This window comes from Oncorhynchus tshawytscha, linkage group LG22, assembly GCF_018296145.1.
Source record: "Oncorhynchus tshawytscha isolate Ot180627B linkage group LG22, Otsh_v2.0, whole genome shotgun sequence".
Lineage (NCBI taxonomy): Eukaryota > Metazoa > Chordata > Actinopteri > Salmoniformes > Salmonidae > Oncorhynchus > Oncorhynchus tshawytscha.
Genome location: NC_056450.1, coordinates 4,520,464 through 4,545,834, shown reverse-complemented (window position 1 = coordinate 4,545,834; position 25,371 = coordinate 4,520,464). Strand labels below are relative to the sequence as shown.

At 41.3% G+C, this 25,371-nt stretch overlaps 1 protein-coding gene across 2 annotated transcripts in view; it reads left to right on the top strand.

The window, feature by feature from the left end:
• The window catches only part of LOC112221611 (TOX high mobility group box family member 2), a 115,691-nt gene that overhangs the window by 70,849 nt on the left and 19,471 nt on the right, over window positions 1-25,371 (top strand). For both annotated transcript variants that reach the window (XM_024383786.2, XM_024383785.2), the window contains exon 4: window positions 6,710-6,970. In XM_024383786.2, the coding sequence (XP_024239554.1) occupies window positions 6,710-6,970 (261 nt within the window). The remainder of the gene's footprint in view (window positions 1-6,709; window positions 6,971-25,371) is intronic.

The following is a 25,371-nucleotide window of genomic DNA, read 5'->3' as shown; positions in this document are numbered from 1 at the left end:
TTCACTACAATAATATTTAAAAAAATATATCAGAGAGCAAAGACACCTCATAACACACTGGTACCACACTCAACACATGTGGGCGATGGCAAAATGACTTAATGGTGTACCATTATACTCTGAGTACAACAGACAGAAACACATGTGCGCAGGGATACGTACACACAGACATGCACACGTGCAGACACACACACACTCCCCTTCCATTTTCAGTGGGTAGTTCTCTTCTCATCATTCTTCCTTTTTGGTCATGCGAAAAGTTGCCAGAGTAGATTACTAATCATGTACATGGAAAGCATGATGCACATCTCTTTCTCAAGCCCAACTAGAAAAATGTGATATAGTTGAGAAAGAAAATTGAACACTTTGTGTACAGTGCATTCGGAAATGATTCAGACCCCTTCCCTTTTTCCACATTTTGTTACGTTACAGCCTTATTCTAAAACGGCTTAAAGGGATTTTTTCCTTATTAATCTACACACAAATACCCCATATTGACAAAGCGAAAACAGGTTTTTCGAAATGTTTGCTAATTTATTACAAGTAAAAAACAGAAATACCTTATTTACATAAGTAGTCAGTTGGCTATGACTCAAAATTGAGCTGAGGTGCATCCTGTTTCCATTGATCATCCTTGAGATGTTTCTACAACTTGATTGGAGTCCACCTGTGGTAAATTAAATTGATTGGAAAGGCACATCTCTGTCTATATAAGGTCCCACAGTTGACAGTGCATGTCAGAGCAAAAACCAAGCCATGTGGTCGAAGAATTGTCCGTAGAGCTCTGAGACAGGATTGTGTCGGGGCACAGATCTGGGGAAGGGTACCAAAACATTTCTGCAGCATTGAAGGTCCCTAGGTACACAGTGGCCTCCTTCTATTTAAGACTGATGAAGTTTGGAACCACCAAGACTCTTCCTAGAGCTGGCTGCCTGGCCAAACTGATCAATTAGGGAAGAAGGGCCTTGGTCAGGGAGGTGACCAAGAACACAATGGTCACTCTGACAGAGCTCCAGAGTTCCTCTGTGGAGATGGGAGAACCTTCCAGAAGGACAGCCATCTCTGCATCACTCCACCAATCAGGCCTTTATGGTAGAGTGGCCAGACAGAAGCCACTCCTCACTAAAAGGTACATGACAACCCGCTTGGAGTTTGCCAAAAGGCACCTAAAGGACTCACAGACCATGAGAAACAAGATTCTCTGCTGATGAAACCAAGATTGAACTATTGGCCTGAATGCCAAGCATCACATCTAATGTAAACCTGGCGCCATCCCTACGGTAAAGCGTGGTGGCAGCAACAGGACAACGACCCTAAGCACACAACCAAGACAATGCAGGAGGGGCTTCAGGACAAGTCTCTGAATGTCCTTGAGTGGCCCAGCCAGAGCCTGGACTTGAACTTCATCGAACATCTCTGGAGATACCTGAAAATAGCTGTGCAGCAACGCTCCCCATCCAACCTGACAGAGCTTGAGAGGATTTGCAGAGAAGAATGAGAAAAACTCCCCAAATACACATGTCCCAAGCTTGTAGCGTCATACCCAAGAAGACTCGAGGCTATTAATTGCTGTGAAAGGTATTCAGTATTCAGACCTTTTACTCAGTACTTTTACTGAGTAAAAGGTCTGAATACTTATGTAAAACATTTCTAAAAACATTTATTGTACTTTGTCATTATGGGGTATTGTGTGTAGATTGATTGGGGGGGAAATAATTTCATCCATTTTAGAATAAGGCTGTAACGTAACAAAATGTGTAAAAAGTCAAGGGGTCTCAATCCTTTCTGAATGCACTGCATGCTCCCAACATTTGAATGGGTAAATCTAACCAACGTTTTGGCACGCAGTGCCTTCTTCAGTTTTGAGATTAAACCCTATTCATCTAGTTATATTGGTTGAAAATGAACTGTTTACATTCTAACGGTGTTTCTCAGTGAAACATTTTTCTTCGACATTGAAACAACATTGAAACAACATTGAGGGAATAGGATGCCCACACCCATGCTGAGAGGATTTGTTATGGACATCCTATCTTGGTGAGTCTGTCAGCCAATAAATCCAATTATCATCAGCTTCTGAAAGAGAAGAAATACAAGAATAAAAAAGCCTAGGGTCTCCATTACGTCTATTCCAGTTTTATCCACGATGTCTCTTCATATTTCAGGTTCTACTAGACTAAACAACATGACTGATACGAGACTATCCCAATATATACATTTTTTAAATATTTTTTTTTACCTTTATCTATTTAGACAAGTAAATTAAGAACAAATTCGTATTTACAATAACGGCCTACCACAAAATAGCCATGAGTACAGTAGACCTTGGTTAAGAAATACTTTTTAAAACATTTTTGCTGGGCTTGATTGAGCTTACCGAGCACAAAGGAACCAATAGCTCAGTTGCAAAATATCAGGAAATCCAGGCAGGCTAAAGTAACTATTTAAAATAGTACATTTTGAACCCAGGTCTGGAGAACAGTGCATGAAGATTATTCAGAGAAGGTCCTCTTTTGGCTGTGAGCCACTTGGTCCTCCTCAACTTAATGTACATAATGCTGAAACCTTAAAACCACCCCAAAACAGAACTTATCAGCAGTGAGAGTACACTGAATGATTCATACGCTCTTTTAAGAGAACTTGAAACCATGGATCTATTTTGGGCTCCGCTTTATATGCACTACTGCTGCTGCTGCAGAGGGATTTAGAGAGGACTAAGTAGTTTGATATTTCTATTGGTTTTCCATGGATTTATTTTCTCTCTCTCTCTCTCTCTCTCTCTCTCTCTCTCTCTCTCTCTCCCCCTCTCTCTCTCTCCTCCCCAGTGATCTTTCTCATCATATGGAGACCAAGGTCATGCCTGATTGAAATATAATAGAAGTGTAGACATCTGGTCTAATACTGTGGGAAGTTAAATCTATTTTAATGGCCCTGCCGCAGTGGATTCTCTCTGATGCACTCCTCGCGGTTCAGTGACAGTAAATCACAATGTTCTCTTATTACCCTGACTGGAATGAGGGCATAGAGAGAGAACAATGAGGGATCCACACCATTTGTTTTTCTCTCCTCCCTCCCCCCTCCTCCCCCTCCCTCCGTTTGCCATGGCTTAAAGAGAATGACATCACAAAAATAAAAATAAAGGGGGATTATGGCTAGGCTATTGTGCCATATGTGATTACCGGGGCTTCCACATTCCCTTGGGGGGATGAGTGACTACAGGCTGACATCTTTTATTTATTTATGTGATTTCAGCAATAATGATTGGATGAAATAGGGAAGTGTGGTGCACCACAATACTAACCCCACAAATATGTCCAGATTTGTAACTGAACTAACAAAGAGTTAATGGTGTGCTTCTTTTTCAGCTTCCTCACATTTAATTTTTGGGGTGTTTTTGGTCTGATTTCAAGCTCAACTCAAATAGGCCACACACAGCTGTAATGGAGTGTGGTGTGGGGGTCTTTTACCCAACTAAATTAGATCTATTTTGATGTGATATTTGAGGGAATTGCCAGTGGGGGGAGCAGGATAGAGGATAGCTCAGTCCCCATAACCCCCAAGCCCACCTGTCCTGACGGGATTGGACGGAGAAAACCGCCCTTTTTCAATCCACTTATCCCAGTTCTACCTGGCTGTCAGTCAGCCAGCTCTGAAATCTATCTTCTGCTCTTTTTCAATCGAGGGCTATTCATCGCCATCTATTGTATTACACTGGCTAGTTCTGCTGATGCATCACCCCAATGGAGTTTCTTGTCATTTCAGAGCATGGTGGCTAGGTCAAGTGCTTCAACACACTGTCCTTCATCTATTTGACGATCATTCTGAAATACCCTTCAGCCATTTGTCCTCGCCATTAGTTGATGGGTGTCTTATTTGTCCTCCCTATGCTCAAGAGGCTCTTCTTGGCATTTGGCACTACTAGAATGTCGTGTTGTGTTTGAGTAACCTATCCTAACCCAAGTGTCTTCTTCCTATATCTATCTCTTATCTAGAGATGGCTGACATCTCTGTTTGTGCATCACAAGCTGCTGCACATCGCCAGAACAAGGCCGATCTGTTGTTTTCTCGACATGGCATATGGCTACTGGACCTGCTTTCAATAGATGCTATTTTTAGTAAAGATAGAAGGTGTTTGATTAAGCAAATGGAATACAGTATTCAAATATATCAAATCAGAACGTTTACTGTAAATGTATGCTGTCAAATACTATCGTTAGTGTGTTTATCCGATAGTATTCAACATGGACATTAATCCATATAACCACTAGCGTTAGATTATCTCATGTGGACAGCCGACATGTACAATGGAATTGTAGAAAGGAGGGAGATAATGTAGTGCCCTCGGAGCTTTACAAGCATTTTCTTTCCATAAATAGGAAAGATTTGCTTAAATTTCACCTTTAATGGGAGGGCTAAGGTGGTGGAGTAAAGGCTGAATCAACATTTGACATTTAGTTTTGACCCTTTTGTTTTATCCACATGACCTGAAAGACAGCAGATGTATGAATTATTTATCTGCGTTTGAAAATATTAAACTTGCTATGTCCTTGTTCCAGATTTTATCCCCAAGGACATGAAAGGACTTGTTAAAACAATGGAAGGCCTGATTGTAACATCGCCTCATGCAGCATTCAAATCTTCGAACATGCATCCTACATTAGTTACATTTTATCTTGGAGAAGGAATTGTCTGAAATACATGATGTTGTTCGGATCAAAGCTAGATGAAATGCATGGAAAGCTTAGTTTTGTTGAGCATTTGAAAGTGGTGAATCCATGTAAGAATAATTTTCTTAATTTTTCATAATGTTTTACCAACACAATAGCCAATATCCGTGACACAAATATCTCATTGAGGCTGTAGGCTATGAGGAAAGTAGAAAATGGTCATAAAATGTCTTAATAAATATACCGTAAGCTTTGACAAATCATACATTATTCCTCCAATACCAACCAGGCCTACTGGAAGACACAATCGGAGGCCAATAGAACTGAATAGAGACCCCAAAAATGTATAGGGTGTTCTGAAGACAGTTATTTGAGGGTATGGTCTGCCCAAATGACATCCTTGAAAATGCTTGCCAAGTTACATATTTGTCTCTTGTCAAGAAATCCTAAGATATATAGTACAAGAACGTACAATATTTATCTCACTTATTAGACATAACTACAGCTGTCCTTGAAAGTTTTATGAGAAGTGCAATTCCAATGGACTAAGTAGAAAATAAATGTAGGTTAATAGTAACCTGTTATATGCGAAAACAAGCTCTCCCTGACGTTGGATATAGCAATAGTAGCGAACATCTGCACTAAGAACATCCGCACCAAGATAATCTTCATGTAAAGTGTATGTTATTATGAAAACATAAAGAAAAACAGTATTTTGAACTCAATTTCCCATTGAAAGGAAAACGAAAACATTTCAGCCTAATGTAGGTTTATGTCTCTTTTTCCTTACTTACAATGTTCTATTATAAAGGAGTTTTATCTTGGTTCCATGCACCAACATAGCCGGATGGAGCATGCCTGATTTTCCTCAGTATTTCTTGCCATTTGTTTGCTAAAAGTATTTGTTTGCAAGATAAATGGCTGCTCTGACAGGCGAGATGACAGCCTACACGAAGATGATATTGAATTGATTTCTGAAATGTTGCAGAACGGACTGCTTGATGTGTACCGTGAGACATGAATCATACAAATTCTATTAAAAAGCTCTTGAATGGCTGACACTGGAATATTACTTGTGATGATTAATTTTCCCCAGTCATTATAAAGGGAGTCAGCATCAGATTGCCTCTGACAAAATTGCTTTTCATTCCCTGGTGAATACCCTCTGTGTGCTTTTGAGAGTGCAAAACCATATTTCTCAGCACAATATTATGTCAAGCTAGCCCTTGGAGATACCACAGTGAGGCTTCTTCCTGTACCACCTGATTTGCATTTGCAGAATCATAAGAAAGTATTTCACCTTGTTGTGATGTCTGGAGAGAAGAGGTAATTTATTGACCTTAGATACAGCTCATAACATAGAGACTATGTCAGGGGGATTTGGTCAATTCCATCTCAACCCAATTCAGTTCAGGAATTTGATTGAAATCCCAATGTGAATCATAACATTGAGGAATGTTGTGAGCATTTTCTATTTAAATTCAATGAGTTAAAAGGAATAGACCCCAACCGGTGTTGCTAGTCTTCTATGAGTAAAGCTTTGTTTGGGTTCTTCATTAATAAGCCATTAACCTTTAACAGAAATGAGTTTCTTCATCACAAACACATTTCTTTCTTTGCACATTATCTTGCTTTCTGGACTGACACGGAGGCATCCAAGGCAGCGAGAGTGTTACATTCTGCATTACAACACGCTATAGGATTGATTTTAAAAGCTGATTGAGCACATCAGTGTTGGTGATTATCACTATATTACTGTTTTGCTACATAGTTAAGCATATGCAGTTTGCTTTTCAGGTTAATTAATTATAGTTTAATCTCCTTCTAATAGATGACCATAATTTGTGGCTTCATGTCTGATGGCATTTGCTGATGTGTTTGATTTCAATATCTCAACTCCTAGGGTCTACACACTTGCCATCTCACTCCTTTTTATCTTTAGTGAGCAAGATTTCCAATGTGTTTGTCACAAATGGTAAATAAACGAAAAAATGTGAATCTTGAACTTGAAACCTGTCCTGTCATCTTGTCCCCATTCTCAGAACTACTCCAGTCAAGGCCGAGGAAACAACAGCGGAGGAGGAGGGGATGAAGACTACGAGATCCCCCCCATCACACCCCCCAACCACGCTGACCCCTCTCTGCTTCACCTCATGGACCCCGAGTCGGGCTACACCTTCCACTCACTGCCCCACAATGGCCTGCTCAACCCCTATTCCTACCCAGAGCTGCCTGCTGCCCTCATGATGTCCAATATGCTGGGCCAGGATAGCCATCTTCTCTCAGGGCATAATATGCACTCGGTAAGATTCACCAGTTACAGTACTTCTCCTAGGATTCAATTCCATGTTTTTGTTATTTTCAGCGTGGCTTTATAAGGGACATGTTATTGTCTTAGAACAGGGATATACACTTGTTTTAATTAGCAGGAGTGTGGAACAAAAGCTAAGGAGATCCCAGCAGACACATGCACCATTTATGCTTTTATATGCTTTTATACATTCTTCTTTTTGTGACAGACTCCGTCATATCTATTCCGTCACCACACTCAAAAATATTTGACTCCATGAAAGTGAGCACAGAAAGAGAGCAAGGAGCTGTACTGTACACATCTCATCTGCTCTCTGATTGGTAAAACAAAAAAGGGGGTCTTGGAGGAGAAGAGAAGGGTTCTCCCTTGTCAGCTACTTTTATCTTTCAAAATGATGCAGAGGACGTCCATTCCAACCCCAGTAAGCGACTATTTCATGTGTTAAACATGGTTCACACTGAGCAAACACCCCTGGCGTACACATTCAAGTCCTTTAATCATAGAATCGAACGAGATGAATTATAAATGGCCCGCGTGTGAATAATTCAGCGTTATATACTTTCATCTGACACAAATATAACTTCTGGGTCATAAATATTCATGCTTTAATGTGAGTATCCGTGGCATTTATCCTTGGTTAATCAGGTCTTGTGTGATTTCGGGAATCAAAGTACATTTTATGTGTGTGGCAGAGAGTGTGCCATTTAAAGTCAGACTTGGGCTTAACCTTTTCACATGTGAGTTCCAAATATCTCTGATGGTCACCCCAGCTTGACTTGTTTTATGCACGAGATGTCAGAAGGAACTCACTGTTCCAAAATGTGATTGTTATGCAATAGGACACTTAACACGCGCTGCCTGCTAATTATCTATAGGCTATGTTTCAAATTATTTTCAAACAAGTTTTATTTATTTAACATTTTGAATTGAGGTGTGTTCCGCCTCCTAATTAATTCACATAGAAGTATCCAATTTCAGTGTTGCAAACAATTTATGTTTGAGGCTTTACTGAGACGGACAAACTTCTCTCTTCGAGGAGAGCTCAAGCACTTCCATCAATGTTTCCGCAGATCAAGTATGCAGACATTAGCACAGTCTTGCACAAATTGGCATATTTTCTGGCTGGTGCTCGCATTACCTTCCTTGTTGTTTTCCTTACAAATAATAACTTTGGACGTGTGTGCATTCATATCAAAGTAAGTGCCTTATTTTCTGTATATCGTGTTGTCATTTCCACTGTAACATACAGTATGTATGTATGTATGTACAGTACCAGTCAAATGTTTGGACACACCTACTCATTCCAGGGTTTTTCTTTATAAAAAAAAACTATTTTCTACATTGTAGAATAATAGTGAAGACATCAAAACTATAAAATAACACATATGGAATCATGTAGTAACCAAAAAAGTGTGAAACAAATCAAAATGTATTTTATATTTTAGATTCTTCAAAGTAGCCACCCTTTGCCTTGATGACAGCTTTGCACACTCTTGGCATTCTCTCAACCTGCTTCATGAGGTTGTCACCTGGAATGTGCTTAGTGGGACTATCATTTGTTTTTCAACACGACAATGACCCAACACACCTCCAGGATGTGTAAAGGCTATTTGACCTAGAAGGAGAGTGATGAAGCGCCTCATCAGATCACCTGGCCTCCACAATCACCCAACCTCAACCCAATTGAGATGATTTGGGATGAGTTGGACCGCAGAGTGAAGGAAAAGCAGCCAACAAGTGCTCAGCATATGTGGGAACTCCTTCAAGACTGTTGAAAAAGCATTCCAAGTGAAGCTGGTTGAGAGAATATCAAGAGTGTGCAAAGCTGTCATCAAGGCAAAGGGTAGCTACTTTGAAGAATCTAAAATCTAAAATATATTTTGATTTGACTAACACTTTTTTGGTTACTACATGATTCCATATGTGTTATTTTCACCCTTGAATGAGTAGGTGTGTCCAAACTTTTGACTGGTACTCTATGTATGGAGCATAGTGTATTGACAGTTTTATTCACGTTTTCAAGTACTGGTGACAAATAATGCAATCTGATTATTGCATAGGTTATAATGGACACTTATGATGTGTGTAAAATATATTTTTTTAATGTTCTACTGATTATAATGAGCTTATGCTAAGCTATTTGCCAACAATGTGTGGTACCATGTTTGTTGACATTACACAATATATTCTGGTTGTGACGTAATTGTCTGTCAGACAAAAGATGTTATAATGAGGTGAAGGTTAAACGTCCAGAGGTGAATGAAGGGAAGTGAATCATTGTAGACGAAACGCCCCCTTCAACATGCATACTGTAAACAGACCAAACTCCTCGTATCCTCTTTGGTTGACGCGAAAAAACATATGCAGAACGCACAAACTAGCATTCTCGGATTACTTTCGATTTCTAGGAAGTGTTTTACTCAATTATTTCGATCAATGCTGAGCTCACCTGTGATGTAATGAATTATAAATAGTAATTGCTATTAGCCAATTCATATTGTGGTTTCTGACAGCAGGGAGTTACCTAAATATGACCCTAGGACTATTGTAGCCTACATTTTCCGGTTTGGATGATAGTGTATGTTGTCGCTACTTCTGTGAATGTCTGAACATTGCATCCTGTCACGCCTGCTCCTGCCTCCCTTCTCTGGAGCTCAAGGGTGCCAGGCTGCCCTTCATTACGCACACTTGTCACCATTCATTATGCACATCAGTGCTCATTGGATTCACCTGGACTCCTTTACTTTGATGATCGACCCTCTACATCTGTCTGCTCCTCAGTTTGTTCCCCGTGTCAGCATTATTGTCATTTTGTTTCCCCCTGTCCAGACGCTGTCTGTATTCTGTTCCTGTCTGTGTTTCATTAAATGTTCACTCCCTGTACTTGCTTCTCGTCTCCAGCGTTGTTCCTCACACATCCAAAAATAAACTGGTCACATTCAGGACATAACATGGTAAGGACTGTGTTTGTGCAAAATGTTTCTGTGAAAAAACAGTGTGGGATGCTCAAATGCTGACTGTTGCATCAATCGAAGCTGGACGTTCTAAATAAGCGTTCTAATCACATGGGTTTGAGCGTACGCTGCAGGGACCACTGTAGAATGATCACTCCCATTTTTTGGAATGTGTGAAAAGGTTATTAAGTCACTGTGTTGAACATACTAGTGAGATGAATATAGCTGGTGCCATGGAGATGTACAGTAATGTAGTACATAATGTGCAAGAGTATTTATGTGTTTATTTATTTCGTTATACATTTGGCGGTGTTCAGAAAATTATCTGGCTACTACTTTTCATAGCAAATACAGCTTTAATTGATACAATTGGTGTGAGGCTGGTGACGGAGGTGTGTGTGTGCGTGCATTTGGGCGTGTTCATGTTCATGCCTTACGAGCACAAACATGTATGGGAGAAAGCAGCTACCTTTTCTTCTAGGTGTAATAGGCAAATAACATTTCCGTAAGAAAGACAGTCCTGGTTTTTAAACAGCTTTCGATTCACCTTTGCAATTATTTATTTTCAAATAGTCCTTCAGGGTAATGTTCCATTTTCTTATTTCACACCCCCTTTTCTCATAAATGAACCGTCATTGCCATAAATCACTGCAAACAGAGACTTGCACACACCGTGAAAGGTCCAACGATTTATGTAACACATTCATGTTTTCCACTTCCTCATTTTAGTACTACTCTACTGGAGCCTGGCTAATAATAGTGACTATTAATATTTCCTGTTGCCTAGCAACCTGAGCAAGTAATAGCTTACGTTGGAAAAATAGATGACCGATAAGGGAAAAAAATTCAATTCATTTATTATCTTTGGGGACAAGAGGAGCTTATTTCTCAGGCTGAGGCATAGAAAAGTAAGCTGAAATATCTTAAAAGAATTGAAGATGAGGTTATTTTCAATTTCATTCCATTAAGACAGGATGTTGCATTTGACGTTTTTCCTATGATGTCCATGAACCTTAATTTCATGCCAATAAAAGCATAATAGACAGATTCAATTCATATTTCTGTCATAGGCACTGCACAGTATTTGTGTTTTAGGAACGTACCCTATAAATAAGGCAGAATGATAGGTTTTTGCAAAGTTGGGAAATGTGAAAAAATAAAGGTACCCCTAGTATTCGATGTAAGGGATACACTGATCATAATATGATCCTGAACCTAATTTTGTGTCAATTGTTTTCTTCCATTGTAGCTGTAGTTTTTTTAATTTAACAACAATGCCTTAAGGATACATTTCATATCAGAAATGATAACTATCTTACGCTGTATGTAAACTCCCTTACAAATACAAGCTCAGCTGGAGCAATAGATATTGCTCATCTCCGGGGATGATGTTACTTGTTTTAATATAACATTTAGCCTAAGGCTAAAGCTCAGTAAACTTCTTTCTGCTTAGGGATCCTCTTTTCCATCATGCATCTCATGGTCCCCAATCACACAGCAAACGGTTAAAGGGATTGTTCAGAGAAATTACATTCTCTTAATGTTTGTTGTCTTACCCTGAAAGCATTATTTTGGACACGGAGTGATCTGCAATCCCCTTTCTTTTGTTTAACTAGCCACCATACTGTATATATACTGTACACATCTACATATGTCGTTTTGCTATCCCTTTAAGGCATTACAGTATTGTGAGCAGTAGATCTGACCATGACCATGAGCATTTTCAGAAATGAACTTTCCGATATTAGCCCACTTGTTCAGTTTTTGTTGTAGTTGTCTAAAATAGCACATCTTGTTTTTACTGAGAGTAAAGTATGTCACAAATATCTTAGATCTCTGATCACTGGTGGAACACATGATAATAGTAATACCCTTGCTCTCTCCATCAGAATCCTCTTCTGTCTTCCTCTGAATTCATCTAATTTTTGACAGCCTCCTCCCTCTCAGTTCATTCTGACTGCTCTGAAGGCAGAAGTATTAGCTGCTAAATCACAGGATGACATGTGCAGTAGATGGAAAAATGGGCTTGAAGCAATGATGAGAAATAGTTATATTTAGGTATTTAAAAGCTATGTTGATGTGATTGTTTACATGATATATAGCTTGGACTTAGATATAAAAGAAGTGGTATGTTTTATGATGGTTCAAAGGAATTCATGTTACATTAAGATACTGTATGTTTATTCAGAATATTTAATTGATATAGAGACGTTTAATCTAAGCCCGCCTTTCTACAATGCATTTGCATTTAGTAGCTAACACCAAACTGCTAATTACAATAATGACATATCATAAATGTGGTTAAACTGCTAGCAAGATAAGTTCCCATAACATGAGGGAATGGTTTTTATATGTTATCCTTGATTAGAAACATACAGTGGCTTGCCATTGCTAAAGTCAGCAGCCCACCACTCATTTGGCTGATGGGTTTTCTAGAGGTTCAGACGGCAGTAGCCAATAGAGTATAGGCTATCAACATGGGTCCAATATCAGCTTATAGTGGTGTGCTCATAGCCGTTATTGGTCCAAAAGGTGCTTGCTGGCTGGATAATGTTTCATAAGATGGTTAGGTGTTTAGCCAAGTGTGATATCCAAACCCAAACCTGCCCTCTGTTGTCTAAGGCCAGACAGACACATAGTTTGGATGGGACATTGAACAATGCATAATTTCTCCAAGTTGGATGGAGCGCTCATTATGCCTGCATTTAAAAACCCTATCACAGCTAGCCCTCACTGTCAATGTTGCCTGCTCCCCCCAGTCTGCTACTGTGGGGGGGCTTCATGTTTGACAGGCCCCCAGATCCCCAAGCCTGGCTGGTCTGGCTCATTTTTGCGAGGGGAGATGGGAGTGAGAAATGTCTCTTTGAAAAAGAGGAGGGAATTCCCTGGCAGGTGGTAATAAGGGTTGAGGAGGGGCCCGAGCATGTCGCCGAGGAGAACGCCGGCACATTTAAATTTGGGAACTGAACGCCTGCCGATATCTCGTTATAAGCGTAAATGAGGTTGGTTTGGGGAAAAGCCCACCACCAAAAAAGCTCAGCCAAATCTGCAAGTTCATGTAGCAAGATTTGTTCAATCTTGTTAAACGTGTGGCGCTACATAGTCATATTTGGCAGGGTGCATCTGTTACTAGACCACAGGCTGGCCATATTCAGGACTCTCCCTGTTGTCTAGATACTGTCAATGTGGGTTATTGTTAGAATATGAATAGTTTCCAGGTTGCTTCCGAGTGCCGCAGCGGTCTAAGGCACTGCATCATACTGCTGAGACATCACTTCAGCCGGCCTGTGACTGGGTGCCCCATAGGCCAGGGGCTTTCCTTGGCTCATCATGCTTTAGCGTCTCCTTGTGGCGGGCCAGGCAGTATTGTCCCAACCGTCACCTCTCCCGAGCGCGTTGGGGAGTTGCAGCGATTAGACAAGATCTTAACTACCAATTGAATATCTTGAAATTGAGGAGCGAAATGGGGAAAATAAATAAATACAAAATAAATAAAATTAATAAAGAATATGAATAGTGTCCAGTTGGCATTACTGTTGTGATGCAAATCTAATGTTATGTTCAGACTGTTGAAGGCCATACTTGCTTAATCAATATAAAAAACTGTTGACTATGCTCCTATGCAATAATAACATATTAAAGGGATAGTTCACTCTTATTACAAAATTACTCATAACCCTGAAAGCAGTCTAGGAGACAAGGAGAATTAGCAATCCACGCTTTTCGTGTGTTTACCTAGCCACTGTAACCAATAGTTAACATAAGCTTTTTCTTAGCAAATATCAATGGAAGTCAATGTTCAGAATGTTTCAAATCACATGCCCAAGCATGGATAACTGTCTCTCCTTCTCTATAGACTGCTTTCAGGGTAAGAAAACAGGTAAGCAATTCTTACATTTGGATGCAATATCACTTTTTTACTCTGGATGTTATACAGTAGAGAATACCATTGATGGACATCCATCTTTTTGTCAAATGAAACAACCACAACAAAAACATTCCACCTGTAGCTAAGAAAGTGATTTATATACAAATTACAGACCTCTACAGGCACTGCTTTGTAAGTAGGAAAACCTGCGAAATCAGCAGTGTATCAAATAGTTGTTCTCCCCACTGTAGAAAGCGAAACAAGATGTCACATCTATTCCAGTTGAAGACAACAGTGCAGGCAGGTCATATGAGATGTGTCTCAGGCCTGCACAGACTGTATGGTAGAGAGTTCATTGCTTTCTTTAAAGCCAGTTTTAGATCTACACGAAGTGTTAGTTTTGAAAGTGTCTGTGGTTGTTTGTTTGTGTTTTCACAATACATTTTCGTCTGACTCACTGACTGTTATAATGTTATGTGAGCTTGACTTAATTTTATTTCATTTAATATGTTAAAAGACATGTATTTTGCATCACTTGGCATTTTAGACAGACAGGATAAAACAGCACCACCATTTTAAAAGCAGCAACATAAAAAGCCTATTGTTGGCTGCCATTATTTACAGATTCATAGTGAGTATATGGAAGGTGAATCAAATGTTTATGGTCAGAATTAGCCAATCAACATATTATTCAAATCAGTATGTGATTATAAAAACATTAATGGTCATATTCAAGGAGCATAACCTCAAGAATACACTGATTACATTTGTGGCTAAAATTGACGAATTCTGCTGTTTGAAGTTAAGTAAGCAATGAAGTCTCTACCATACAGTCTGTGCAGGCCTGAGACACATCTCATAAGACCTGCCTCCACTGTTGCCTTCAACTGGAATAGATGTGACTTCTTGTTTGGCTTTTTATATAAATCACTTTCTTAGCTACAGGTGGAATGTTTTGTTGTTGTGGTTGTTTCATTTGACAAAAAGATGGATGTCCATCAATGGTATTCTCTAGTCAACAGGTTGTGAGCAATATGTCTTTCTGAAAATAATACATGTCAGGGCACTATGATTCGCTTTGAGTAAAAACAAATATCTTATTAAAGAAAGTGTTTAATAAAAGTCCATATTTGCTTTGAGAGCCTTATTATTCATGGATGAGAATGAAGTAATGAAGAAGTGCATTGAAGGCTTGAACATGAAAAACAAATGAGCAATTATTGCAGCTCATGAATATCCATGCTGCTAATTCAAATAACCTTAGGCAACTGTTAAGACTAATGAATATTTAAAACAAGCATGGTCGTAGAGTTTTTGAACATTGCATTAGCTGACTTTCTAAGATGTACAAGAGTGAACAATTGAATCTGGAGAACCGCTTTTAATCATGATGAAAAAAGTTCTGCTCTTTCATGTTGCAGTGCATAATAGTTCCAGAACAGTAAAGTACTAATATTCTATCATGGAGAGAAGACCCAAAACAAGGAAAATAGTACTTACTATTTAGTATAACTAACATAAACCTCATACATTTCTAATACCAATATCCAGAAATCTAGGGCAGAGGGAAGGCATCGACTTAACAGATTGGGACACACTCCAAACAGACAAAACATGTTGCTTTTCTACGCTAGTCTGAAGAGGGGAACCTGCATACAGTACACATAGACAGTGGGACAAATGGGCCATTTGCCCACTTAAAAGGGGCTCGCTATTTCCTTTGAAGGATCAGCATGGCGAGCTCGTCCTCGATCGCTAGGGCAACGCTAATTAAGCCTAGCACACAGCGAACCTGTGGGGGATAATGTCCCATTATCAGAGTCATTTGTTTCAATTAAATGCTTTGTGATTCTACAATAGCAGCCGCGGCCCCCTCACGAGGAAGCCATTACTCTCACCCAGAGAGCGACTGTGGTTCGGGTTAAGAGTCAGTTCTCAGGATTAGGCCCTACTACCTACTTTCACCAGCGCGTCCGCTTAACACAGCTGCTTTAGGCCTGCAAGCAAGAAAGGGTGTAGCACACATAGGCCTACAATACAACCAGTGACACTTTATTTGAAGGGACTTCATAACACATTCATAACCCATACATTTAAAAAAAATGTATTTCACCTTTATTTAACCAGGTAGGCTAGTTGAGAACAAGTTCTCATTTGCAACTGCGACCTGGCCAAGATAAAGCATAGCAGTGTGAACAGACAACACAGAGTTACACATGGAGTAAACAATTAACAAGTCAATAACACAGTAGAAAAAAAGAGTCTATATACATTGTGTGCAAAAGGCATGAGGAGGTAGGCGAATAATTACAATTTTGCAGTGGAGTGATAAACACTGGAGTGATAAATGTTCAAATGGTCATGTACAGGTAGAGATATTGATGTGCAAAAGAGCAGAAAAGTAAATAAATAAAAACAGTATGGGGATGAGGTAGGTAAAATTGGGTGGGCTATTTACCGATAGACTATATACAGCTGCAGCGATCGGTTAGCTGCTCAGATAGCAGATGTTTGAAGTTGGTGAGGGAGATAAAAGTCTCCAACTTCAGCGATTTTTGCAATTCGTTCCAGTCACAGGCAGCAGAGAACTGGAACGAAAGGCGGCCAAATGAGGTGTTGGCTTTAGGGATGAGATACACCTGCTGGAGCGCGTGCTACGGGTGGGTGTTGCCATCGTGACCAGTGAACTGAGATAAGGCGGAGCTTTACCTAGCATGGACTTGTAGATGACCTGGAGCCAGTGGGTCTGGCGACGAATATGTAGCGAGGGCCAGCCGACTAGAGCATACAGGTCGCAGTGATGGGTGGTATAAGGTGCTTTAGTGACAAATGGATGGCACTGTGATAAACTGCATCCAGTTTGCTGAGTAGAGTGTTGGAAGCTATTTTGTAGATGACATCGCCGAAGTCGAGGATCGGTAGGATAGTCAGTTTTACTAGGGTAAGTTTGGCGGCGTGAGTGAATGAGGCTTTGTTGCAGAATAGAAAGCCGACTCTAGATTTGATTTTCGATTGGAGATGTTTGATATGAGTCTGGAAGGAGAGTTTACAGTCTAGCCAGACACCTAGGTACTTATAGATGTCCACATATTCAAGGTCGGAACCATCCAGGGTGGTGATGCTAGTAGGGCGTGCGGGTGCAGGCAGCGAACAGTTGAAAAGCATGCATTTGGTTTTACTAGCGTTTAAGAGCAGTTGGAGGCCACGGAAGGTGTGTTGTATGGCATTGAAGCTCGTTTGGAGGTTAGATAGCACAGTGTCCAAGGACGGGCCGGAAGTATACAGAATGGTGTCGTCTGCGTAGAAGTGGATCAGGGAATCGCCCGCAGCAAGAGCAACATCATTGATATATACAGAGAAAATAGTCGGCCCGAGATTTGAACCCTGTGGCACCCCCATAGAGACTGCCAGAGGACTGGACAGCATGCCCTCCGATTTGACACACTGAACTCTGTCTGCAAAGTAGTTGGTGAACCAGGCAAGGCAGTCATCAGAAAATCCGCGGCTACTGAGTCTGCCGATAAGAATATGGTGATTGACAGAGTCGAAAGCCTTGGCAAGGTCAATGAAGACGGCTGCACAGTACTGTCTTTTATCGATGGCGGTTATGATATCGTTTAGTACCTTGAGCGTGGCTGAGGTGCACCCGTGAACGGCTCGGAAACCAGATTGCACAGCGGAGAAGGTACGGTGGGATTCGAGATGGTCAGTGACCTGTTTGTTGACTTGGCTTTCGAAGACCTTAGATAGGCAGGGCAGGATGGATATAGGTCTGTAACAGTTTGGGTCCAGGGTGTCTCCCCCTTTGAAGAGAGGGATGACTGCGGCAGCTTTCCAATCCTTGCGGATCTCAGACGATATGAAAGAGAGGTTGAACAGGCTGGTAATAGGGGTTGCGACAATGGCGGCGGATAGTTTCAGAAATAGAGGGTCCAGATTGTCAAACCCAGCTGATTTGTACGTGTCCAGGTTTTTCAGCTCTTTCAGAACATCTGCTATCTGGATTTGGGTAAAGGAGAACCTGGAGAGGCTTGGGCGAGTAGCTGCGGGGGGTGGGGTTGGAGCTGTTGGCCGAGGTTGGAGTAGCCAGGCGGAAGGCATGGCCAGCCGTTGAGAAATGCTTGTTGAAGTTTTCGATAATCATGGATTTATCGGTGGTGACCGTGTTACCTAGCCTCAGTGCAGTGGGCAGCTGGGAGGAGGTGCTCTTGTTCTCCATGGACTTCACAGTGTCCCAGAACTTTTTGGAGTTGTAGCTACAGGATGCAAATCTCTGTCTGAAGAAGCTGGCCTTAGCTTTCCTGACTGACTGCGTGTATTGGTTCCTGACTTCCCTGAACAGTTGCATATCGCAGGGACTATTCGATGCTATTGCAGTCCGCCACAGGATGTTTTTGTGCTGGTCGAGGGCAGTCAGGTCTGGAGTGAACCAAGGGCTATATCTGTTCTTAGTTCTGCATTTTTTGAACGGAGCATGCTTATCTAAAATGGTGAGGAAGTTACTTTTAAAGAATGACCAGGCATCCTCAATGACGGGATGAGGTCAATGTCCTTCCAGGATACCCGGGCCAGGTCGATTAGAAAGGCCTGCTCACAGAAGTGTTTTAGGGAGCGTTTGACAGTGATGAGGGGTGGTCGTTTGACTGCGGATCCGTAGCGGTACAGGCAATGAGGCAGTGATTGCTGAGATCCTGGTTGAAGACAGCGAAGGTGTATTTGGAGGGCCAGTTGGTCAGGATGACGTCTATGAGGGTGCCCTTGTTTACAGATTTAGGGTTGTACCTGGTGGGTTCCTTGATGATTTGTGTGAGATTGAGGGCATCTAGCTTAGATTGTAGTACTGCCGGGGTGTTAAGCATATCCCAGTTTAGGTCACCTAACAGAACAAACTCTGAAGCTAGATGGGGGGCGATCAATTCACAAATGGTGTCCAGGGCACAGCTGGGAGCTGAGGGGGGTCAGTAAAGCAGGCGGCAACAGTGAGAGACTTATTTCTCGAGAGAGTCATTTTTAAAATTAGTCGTTCGAACTGTTTGGGTATGGACCTGGAAAGTATGACATTACTTTGCAGGCTAACTCCTCCCCCTTTGGCAGTTCTATCTTGAATGAAAATGTTATAGTTGGGTATGGAAATCTCAGAATTTTTGGTAGCCTTCCTGAGCCAGGATTCAGACACGGCAAGGACATCAGGGTTAGCAGAGTGTGCTAAAGCAGTGAGTAAAACAAATTTAGGGAGGAGGCTTCTGATGTTGACATGCATGAAACCAAGGCTTTTTCGATTCCAGAAGTCAACAAATGAGGGTGCCTGGGGACATGCAGGGCCTGGGTTTACCTCCACAACACCCGCGGAACAGAGGAGGAGTAGTATGAGGGTGCGGCTAAAGCCTATCAAAACTGGTCGCCTAGAGCGTTGGGGACAAAGAATAAAAGGAGCAGATTTCTGGGCATGGTAGAATATGTTCAGGGCATAATGCGCAGACAGGGGTATGGTGAGGTGCGGGTACAGCGGAGGTAAGCCCAGGCACTGGGTGATGATAAGAGAGGTTGTATCTCTGGACATGCTGGTTGTAATGGGTGAGGTCACCGCATGTGTGGGAGGTGGGACAAAGGAGGTATCAGGGGTATGAAGAGTGGAACTAGGGGCTCCATTGTAAACTAAAACAGTGATAACTAACCTGAACAACAGTATACAAGGCATATTGACATTTGAGAGAGACATACAGCGAGGCATACAGTAATCACAGGTGTTGATTGGGAGAGCTAGCTAAAACAGTAGGTGAGACAAGTTATCTGCTTAGCTTCTGGAGGTTCTTGAATGTGTTCTAAAAATTTAAAATAATACCAATTCCGTATCACATTGGGTGAGGCAGGTTACCGGAAGGTATAATTGAATTAAAGATCGAAAAGAGATTGAAAGTAAATATGGGTCCAGTGAGTGGTTGGGCTGGCTGGGGACGCGGCGATTCAGACAGTTAGCAGGCCTGTGCTAACAAGCTAACAGTTAGTAGGCCGGGGCTAAACAAGCTAGCAGTTAGCAGACCGGGGCTAAACAAGCTAGCAGTTAGCAGGCCGAATTAGCAAGCAAGCAGATAGCAAGGGCTAGAAAGTTAGCCTTTGGGGGATGTCGCGATGGGGTTAAGTCTGTTTATGCCTCTTCATGCGGTGACATCGATAGACCAGTCGTGGGTCCGGATATTGTAGTCCAGGAGTATGCTTCGGTGGTATCACAGGAGCACTGGCCGGGCTAGCTTCAAGCTAAGTGGATGGAAACGCTAGCCAGGATTAATCATCCGAGGTTGCGGTTAGCTAGTTAGCTAGTTGTGAAATGTTCCGTTTGCGGTGGGAATCCGGGGATGAAAATAATACGTCCGTTATGCTCTGGTTAGAGTCGCGTTGTTCGAACTGGCGAGAGCTTTCCGAGCTAAAGGTTAGCTGATGACCGCTAGCAATGTTTTGCTGCCTGATAGCTGGTAGTTAGCTGGCTAGCTTCAGTTGAGGGGTTCCGGATCCGAAGTAAATATAAATACTTTGTGAGGCGGGTTGCAGGAGAGTATTTAGATGTTGAGGTTTAGCAAAATGTTTTAAAAGATATGCGAAGAAAAATATGAAAAAAAAACGATATATACAAGGGACACGACACGACAAGACGTCTGACTGCTACGCCATCTTGGATCAACATAACATTTTCATTAGCAGTACATGAGCATTTCTTTATCCCAACAACCGCAAGTTAATATTTACCTTATGTCTCAGTAACGTCACTTGTCCTGCACATCCTTTGGGGCGAAGAAGTGAAGATTATAGAGCTAGAATAATGAGAGAGAATAACAGGCCTGAACTCTGAGCCACAGAACCAGTTGCTCATTTTCCTGTTTTAACCAAAGAACATTGGAGACAGACGGAAATGTTATTCTTAGATACACTGTCTTACAATATATTTTTTTATTATAATTTGATTTATAACTCGCTATGTGTTTCTCTTTCTTTTGTGAAATCGTGTTTGAAAGAGATCCAAATGTTTGGTGTGGTGCTACACTAGTGAAGTGACTTTGACACCCCTTTATCATCTAGTCTTTTCGTATGAGACAATGCACGTCAGAGGCCAAACAAAGCCTGTTGCTCTGACAATACCCCACCCCCTCCTCACAATTAGCATATAGTACCTATGGCAACCAGCTGCCATCATAATAGCCTGTCTCGTTATGTTTGGGCACCATCGCTGTACCATCAGCAGGAAACGCAGAGAGAAAGAGGCTAGGTATGAGACTTACTGGCAGAGCATGTTGCATAAGGTGTGCACATGGAGGAGATTATGGTTGTGACTAAGCTCACTGATGCTTTTTTTGTTGAACATAACCCTTGACTTGAATTAATGGGTTACGGCAGAAGCTCAAATCAGCTTGGCTTTCTGCATAAGCAGTTAGCTCCTACTGTACATGGGCATATGTCAAGCCTTGTTTAGTAGTGAAGCCATTGCTGATTTCTAAGGACCTCTTGATTACCTCCTGAGTCTTTCTAAACCACAATGCATAGCTTCAGCCTTTACATATATTTTCTATCAATTTAAAAGTAGTTACATTTTAACTGAAGGCTAGTTACAGTACAGTGCATTCGGAAAGTATTCAGACCCCTTGACTTTTTCAGTCTATTATTTTTACAGTCTTAACGTGATTTAAAACATCTCATCAATCTACACACAATACCCCATACTGATGAAGCAAAAACAGGTTTTTAGACAGTTTTGCAAATGTATTAAATATTTAAAAAACTGAAATATCACATTTACTTATGTATTCTGACCATTTACACAATACTTTGTTGAAGCATCTTTGGCAGCGATTTATGCCTTGACTCTTCTTGGGTATGACGCTACAAGCTTGGCACATCTGTATTTGGGGAGTTTCCCCCATTGTTCTCTGCAGATCCTCTCAAGCTTTGTCAGGTTGGTTGGGGAGTGTCGCTGCATAGCTATTTTCAGGTCCCTCCAGAGATGTTCGACCAGGGTCTTGCTGGGCCACTCAAGGGCATTCAGAGACTTGTCCCGAAGCCACTCCTGCCTTGTCTTGGCTGTGTGTTAAGGGTCGTTGGAAGGTGAACCTTTGCCCCAGCCTGAGGTCCTGAGTGCTCTGGAGCAGGTTTTCATCAAGGATCTTTCTGTACTTTGCCCCTCGATCGTGACTAGTCTCCCAGCCCCTGTCGCTGAAAAACATCCCCACAGCATGATGCTGCCACCACCATGCTTCACTGTAGGGATGGTGCCATGTTTACTCCAGACATTACACTTGGCATTCAGGCCAAATAGTTCAATCTTGGTTTCATCAGACCAAAAAATGTTGTTTCTCATGGCCTGAGAGTCCTTTAGGTGCCTTTTGGCAAACTCCATGCAGGCTGTCATGTGTGTTTTGCTGAGGAGTGGCTTCCATCTGGCCACTCTACAATAAAGGTCTGATTGCTGGCATGCTGCAGAGATGGTTGTCCTTCTGGAAGGTTCTCCCATCTCCACAGAGGAACTCTGGAACTCTGTCAGAGTGACCATTGGGTTCTTGGTCACCTCCCTGACGAAGGCTCTTCTCCCCCGATTGCTCCGTTTGGCCGGGCAGCCAGCTCTCGGAAGAGTCTGTGCTTCGACCCAATCCTGTCTCGGAGCTCTAACAGACAATTCTTCGACCTCATGGCTTGGTTTTTGTTCTGACATGCACTGTCAACTGTTGGACTTTATATAGACAAGTGTGTTTCTTTCCAAATCATATCCAATTAATTTAATTTACCGCAGGTGGACTCCAACCAAGTTGTAGAAACATCTCAAGGATGATCAATGGAAACAGTATGCACCTCAGCTCAATTTCGAGGTCTCATAGCAAAGGATCTGAAAAATTATGTGAATACAGTATTTCTGTTTTTAATCAGTTTTAGAATAAGGCTGTAACGTAACAAAATGTGGGAAAAGTCAACGGATCTGAATACTTTCCGAATGCACTGTATGTACTGTAAGTGTAGTTACCAATCCCCATTCAGCAAAGTGGCAGGATTAGCCTGTTGAAATTACATATTGTGCCTTAAAAAGTGGTAAGGCACTCTCCAGATATGTCATCTCAAAATGCAGTAGAATGCTCTGCAGAGTACTTTCCTTTTTTTCTCCAATAGAGCATAAAAGTTCCCCTATGAGTATAACTGCAGTTACAGTGCAGTATAACTGCAGTTACAGTGCAGTATAACTGCAGTTATTCTGCAATTACTGCATCGAAAATACCACAGTCGACTGCAGTCACTGTACTTTTATGGAAATCTTTTTTTGTAAGGGTTGATTGATATATGAACAGGTTGTGGCTCTGTGATGACTCTGTTGCCTGACTTTCTGTTGCCGGCCATCTCTCCTGCTGGTCTGATGTTTACAGAGAAACATAGCAAAAGGCCAATAAAGGGTTTGAATTGTTCCCTCAGGCTGTTGCTATGGAAATAGCCCAGCCGTGGTAGACCATTCATGTTTGACTAATTGTTTTTCTCTTCTTGTATTGCCACTCAGTCTGCAAAGCTCCGTTCAGAGGACCATGTCAGATAAAACAAAGAAATATAAATATAATCCAATACTCAGGGTTTTTTTCTTTTTTGGGGGGACTGAATACCATTTTGAGTTGAAAACAATAATTATTCCCCCCACCCCCTTTAAATTGCACGGTTGCGTCTACAGCAACCCACTGGGGCCAATTAGAACGCTAGCGAAGCCAGGAAGTGTGTGGCAGATGCTTTGCCACTCTTTATAAAGAGTCGACCTGCAGGGGCCTCTCCAACATCTCGTTAGCAAAGTGTTAATGTAATTAGTTTTCGCTTAGGACTGTTTTTGCCACATTACCAAATACGAGTCCTCAACTTTAGCAATTTGTGCTGATTAGTTAGGTCCACCGCTGGGCGAGGCATTAGAAATATGAGACCCACCACCTGGATTCAGTCCTATGTAGCAAAATTTGAAATTGTGTTTTTTACATTGGATACAAGTGGAGACTCAGAGCTAGAAAACGGTATGTCATACACTGCAGTTGAGGAACAATGGGAAAATAATTGTGGTTTGAAAGTTGATAAACTTGTAACCCCACTTTTGAGAAAATGGCCCTTGAATGTTTTGGTCCACCTACTGGAGAGCTCTTCTTTGTCTGCACCCATTCAGCATTTTTCACACCCTCTTAAGTCTTAATCCCACCCACCTCTTTAAGGATTCATATGTGAGGCCATGAGCTAAACAGAATGAGTAGTGTCGTAAAGTAGTAGCCTACAATATGGAAAAACCCCAGGTAAAAATACACTTTATCTAGTCCTTGGCCTATATCCTAATCTTTGGTGCAGGTCATGTTGTTATTCTCATTACTGTCACTGGTAAACACACACTATATAAAATAAAATCAAAGTTTTTTTGTCACATCCACAGGATACAGAATGTGTAAACAGTACAGTGAAATGGTTAATTGCATAGTAGCAATATCAAAACCAGAAAGTCTCCAGATAAAAATATTTGTATAAATATTTATAATTCCTAGATGACACTTACCAAGACACACGTGTCTAAATTGATGGGTCATGTGAATGAAATGCTATAACCACCCCCAGACACAACTGGGTAACTTTGATAGATCATGTAATCATCTGGCGAAGTGTGTAGCTAGCTAGCTAAACAATGAACCAGGATAATCCCAACTCATATTACTACCAATACAAACATTGTCATAGCTGCAGCATGAATCTGCCGGTTGCTAAAGCTAACCAACTAGGTTCAATGTTATCTAGCTAACATTAGTCTATAACTAGCAATTATCCTGGTAAATTGATTTCTGCTTCACGGCAGACTGGAACAATTTAACTCAGTTTTGTTTGTAGCTACATGTTTGGCCAGCATTGTGTCAGGTCACTCCTGTTCACACTGACCGTGGCGTGTGCAGAAAGTAGCCCATCACAACTCATTCCAACAAATGTGTCGATAGCACCTGCTAAATTCAGGGTATCAATGTTGTTGAGAAAAGTAGCAAACTTTTGTAGTTCTCGATGTCTAACATTATATCTTTCAAAAACACATCGGTAGAAAGGACTATGAACACATACTAAGCAGCTCAAGTTATAGACAGAAGCATGCTACATGGAACACCAATCCAAACTTATGTCCAGCCTATCCATTATCTCAGACAATCATGGCTAGCAGGAAGGTTCCTCACTTTTTCCGTGGCTAATCCAACTAGGCTCGTAATTGACACATTTTTTTTCGTATTTGCAGATGGAATACACTTTTGTTATTAAGGAACATGAAAGTTCACATGTTCCAGGAGGCATTTCTCCCCAAAAATGCATTTAGATTTTTTTTAAAGACTTTCAAATGCCTCTCCTGCGAAGTAGTAACGTGCGACATACGCCTAGCTTCCTGAAACCAGTTACATACCTCCTTAATATTGACAGTTGTTCATTGTTCATAATATAATAATATGCATGCCATTTAGAAGATGCTTTTATCCGTATAGCGACTTATACAGCATATATTTTCATATTGGTGGCCCCATTGGGAATTTAACCCACAGCGTTCACATTGCTAGT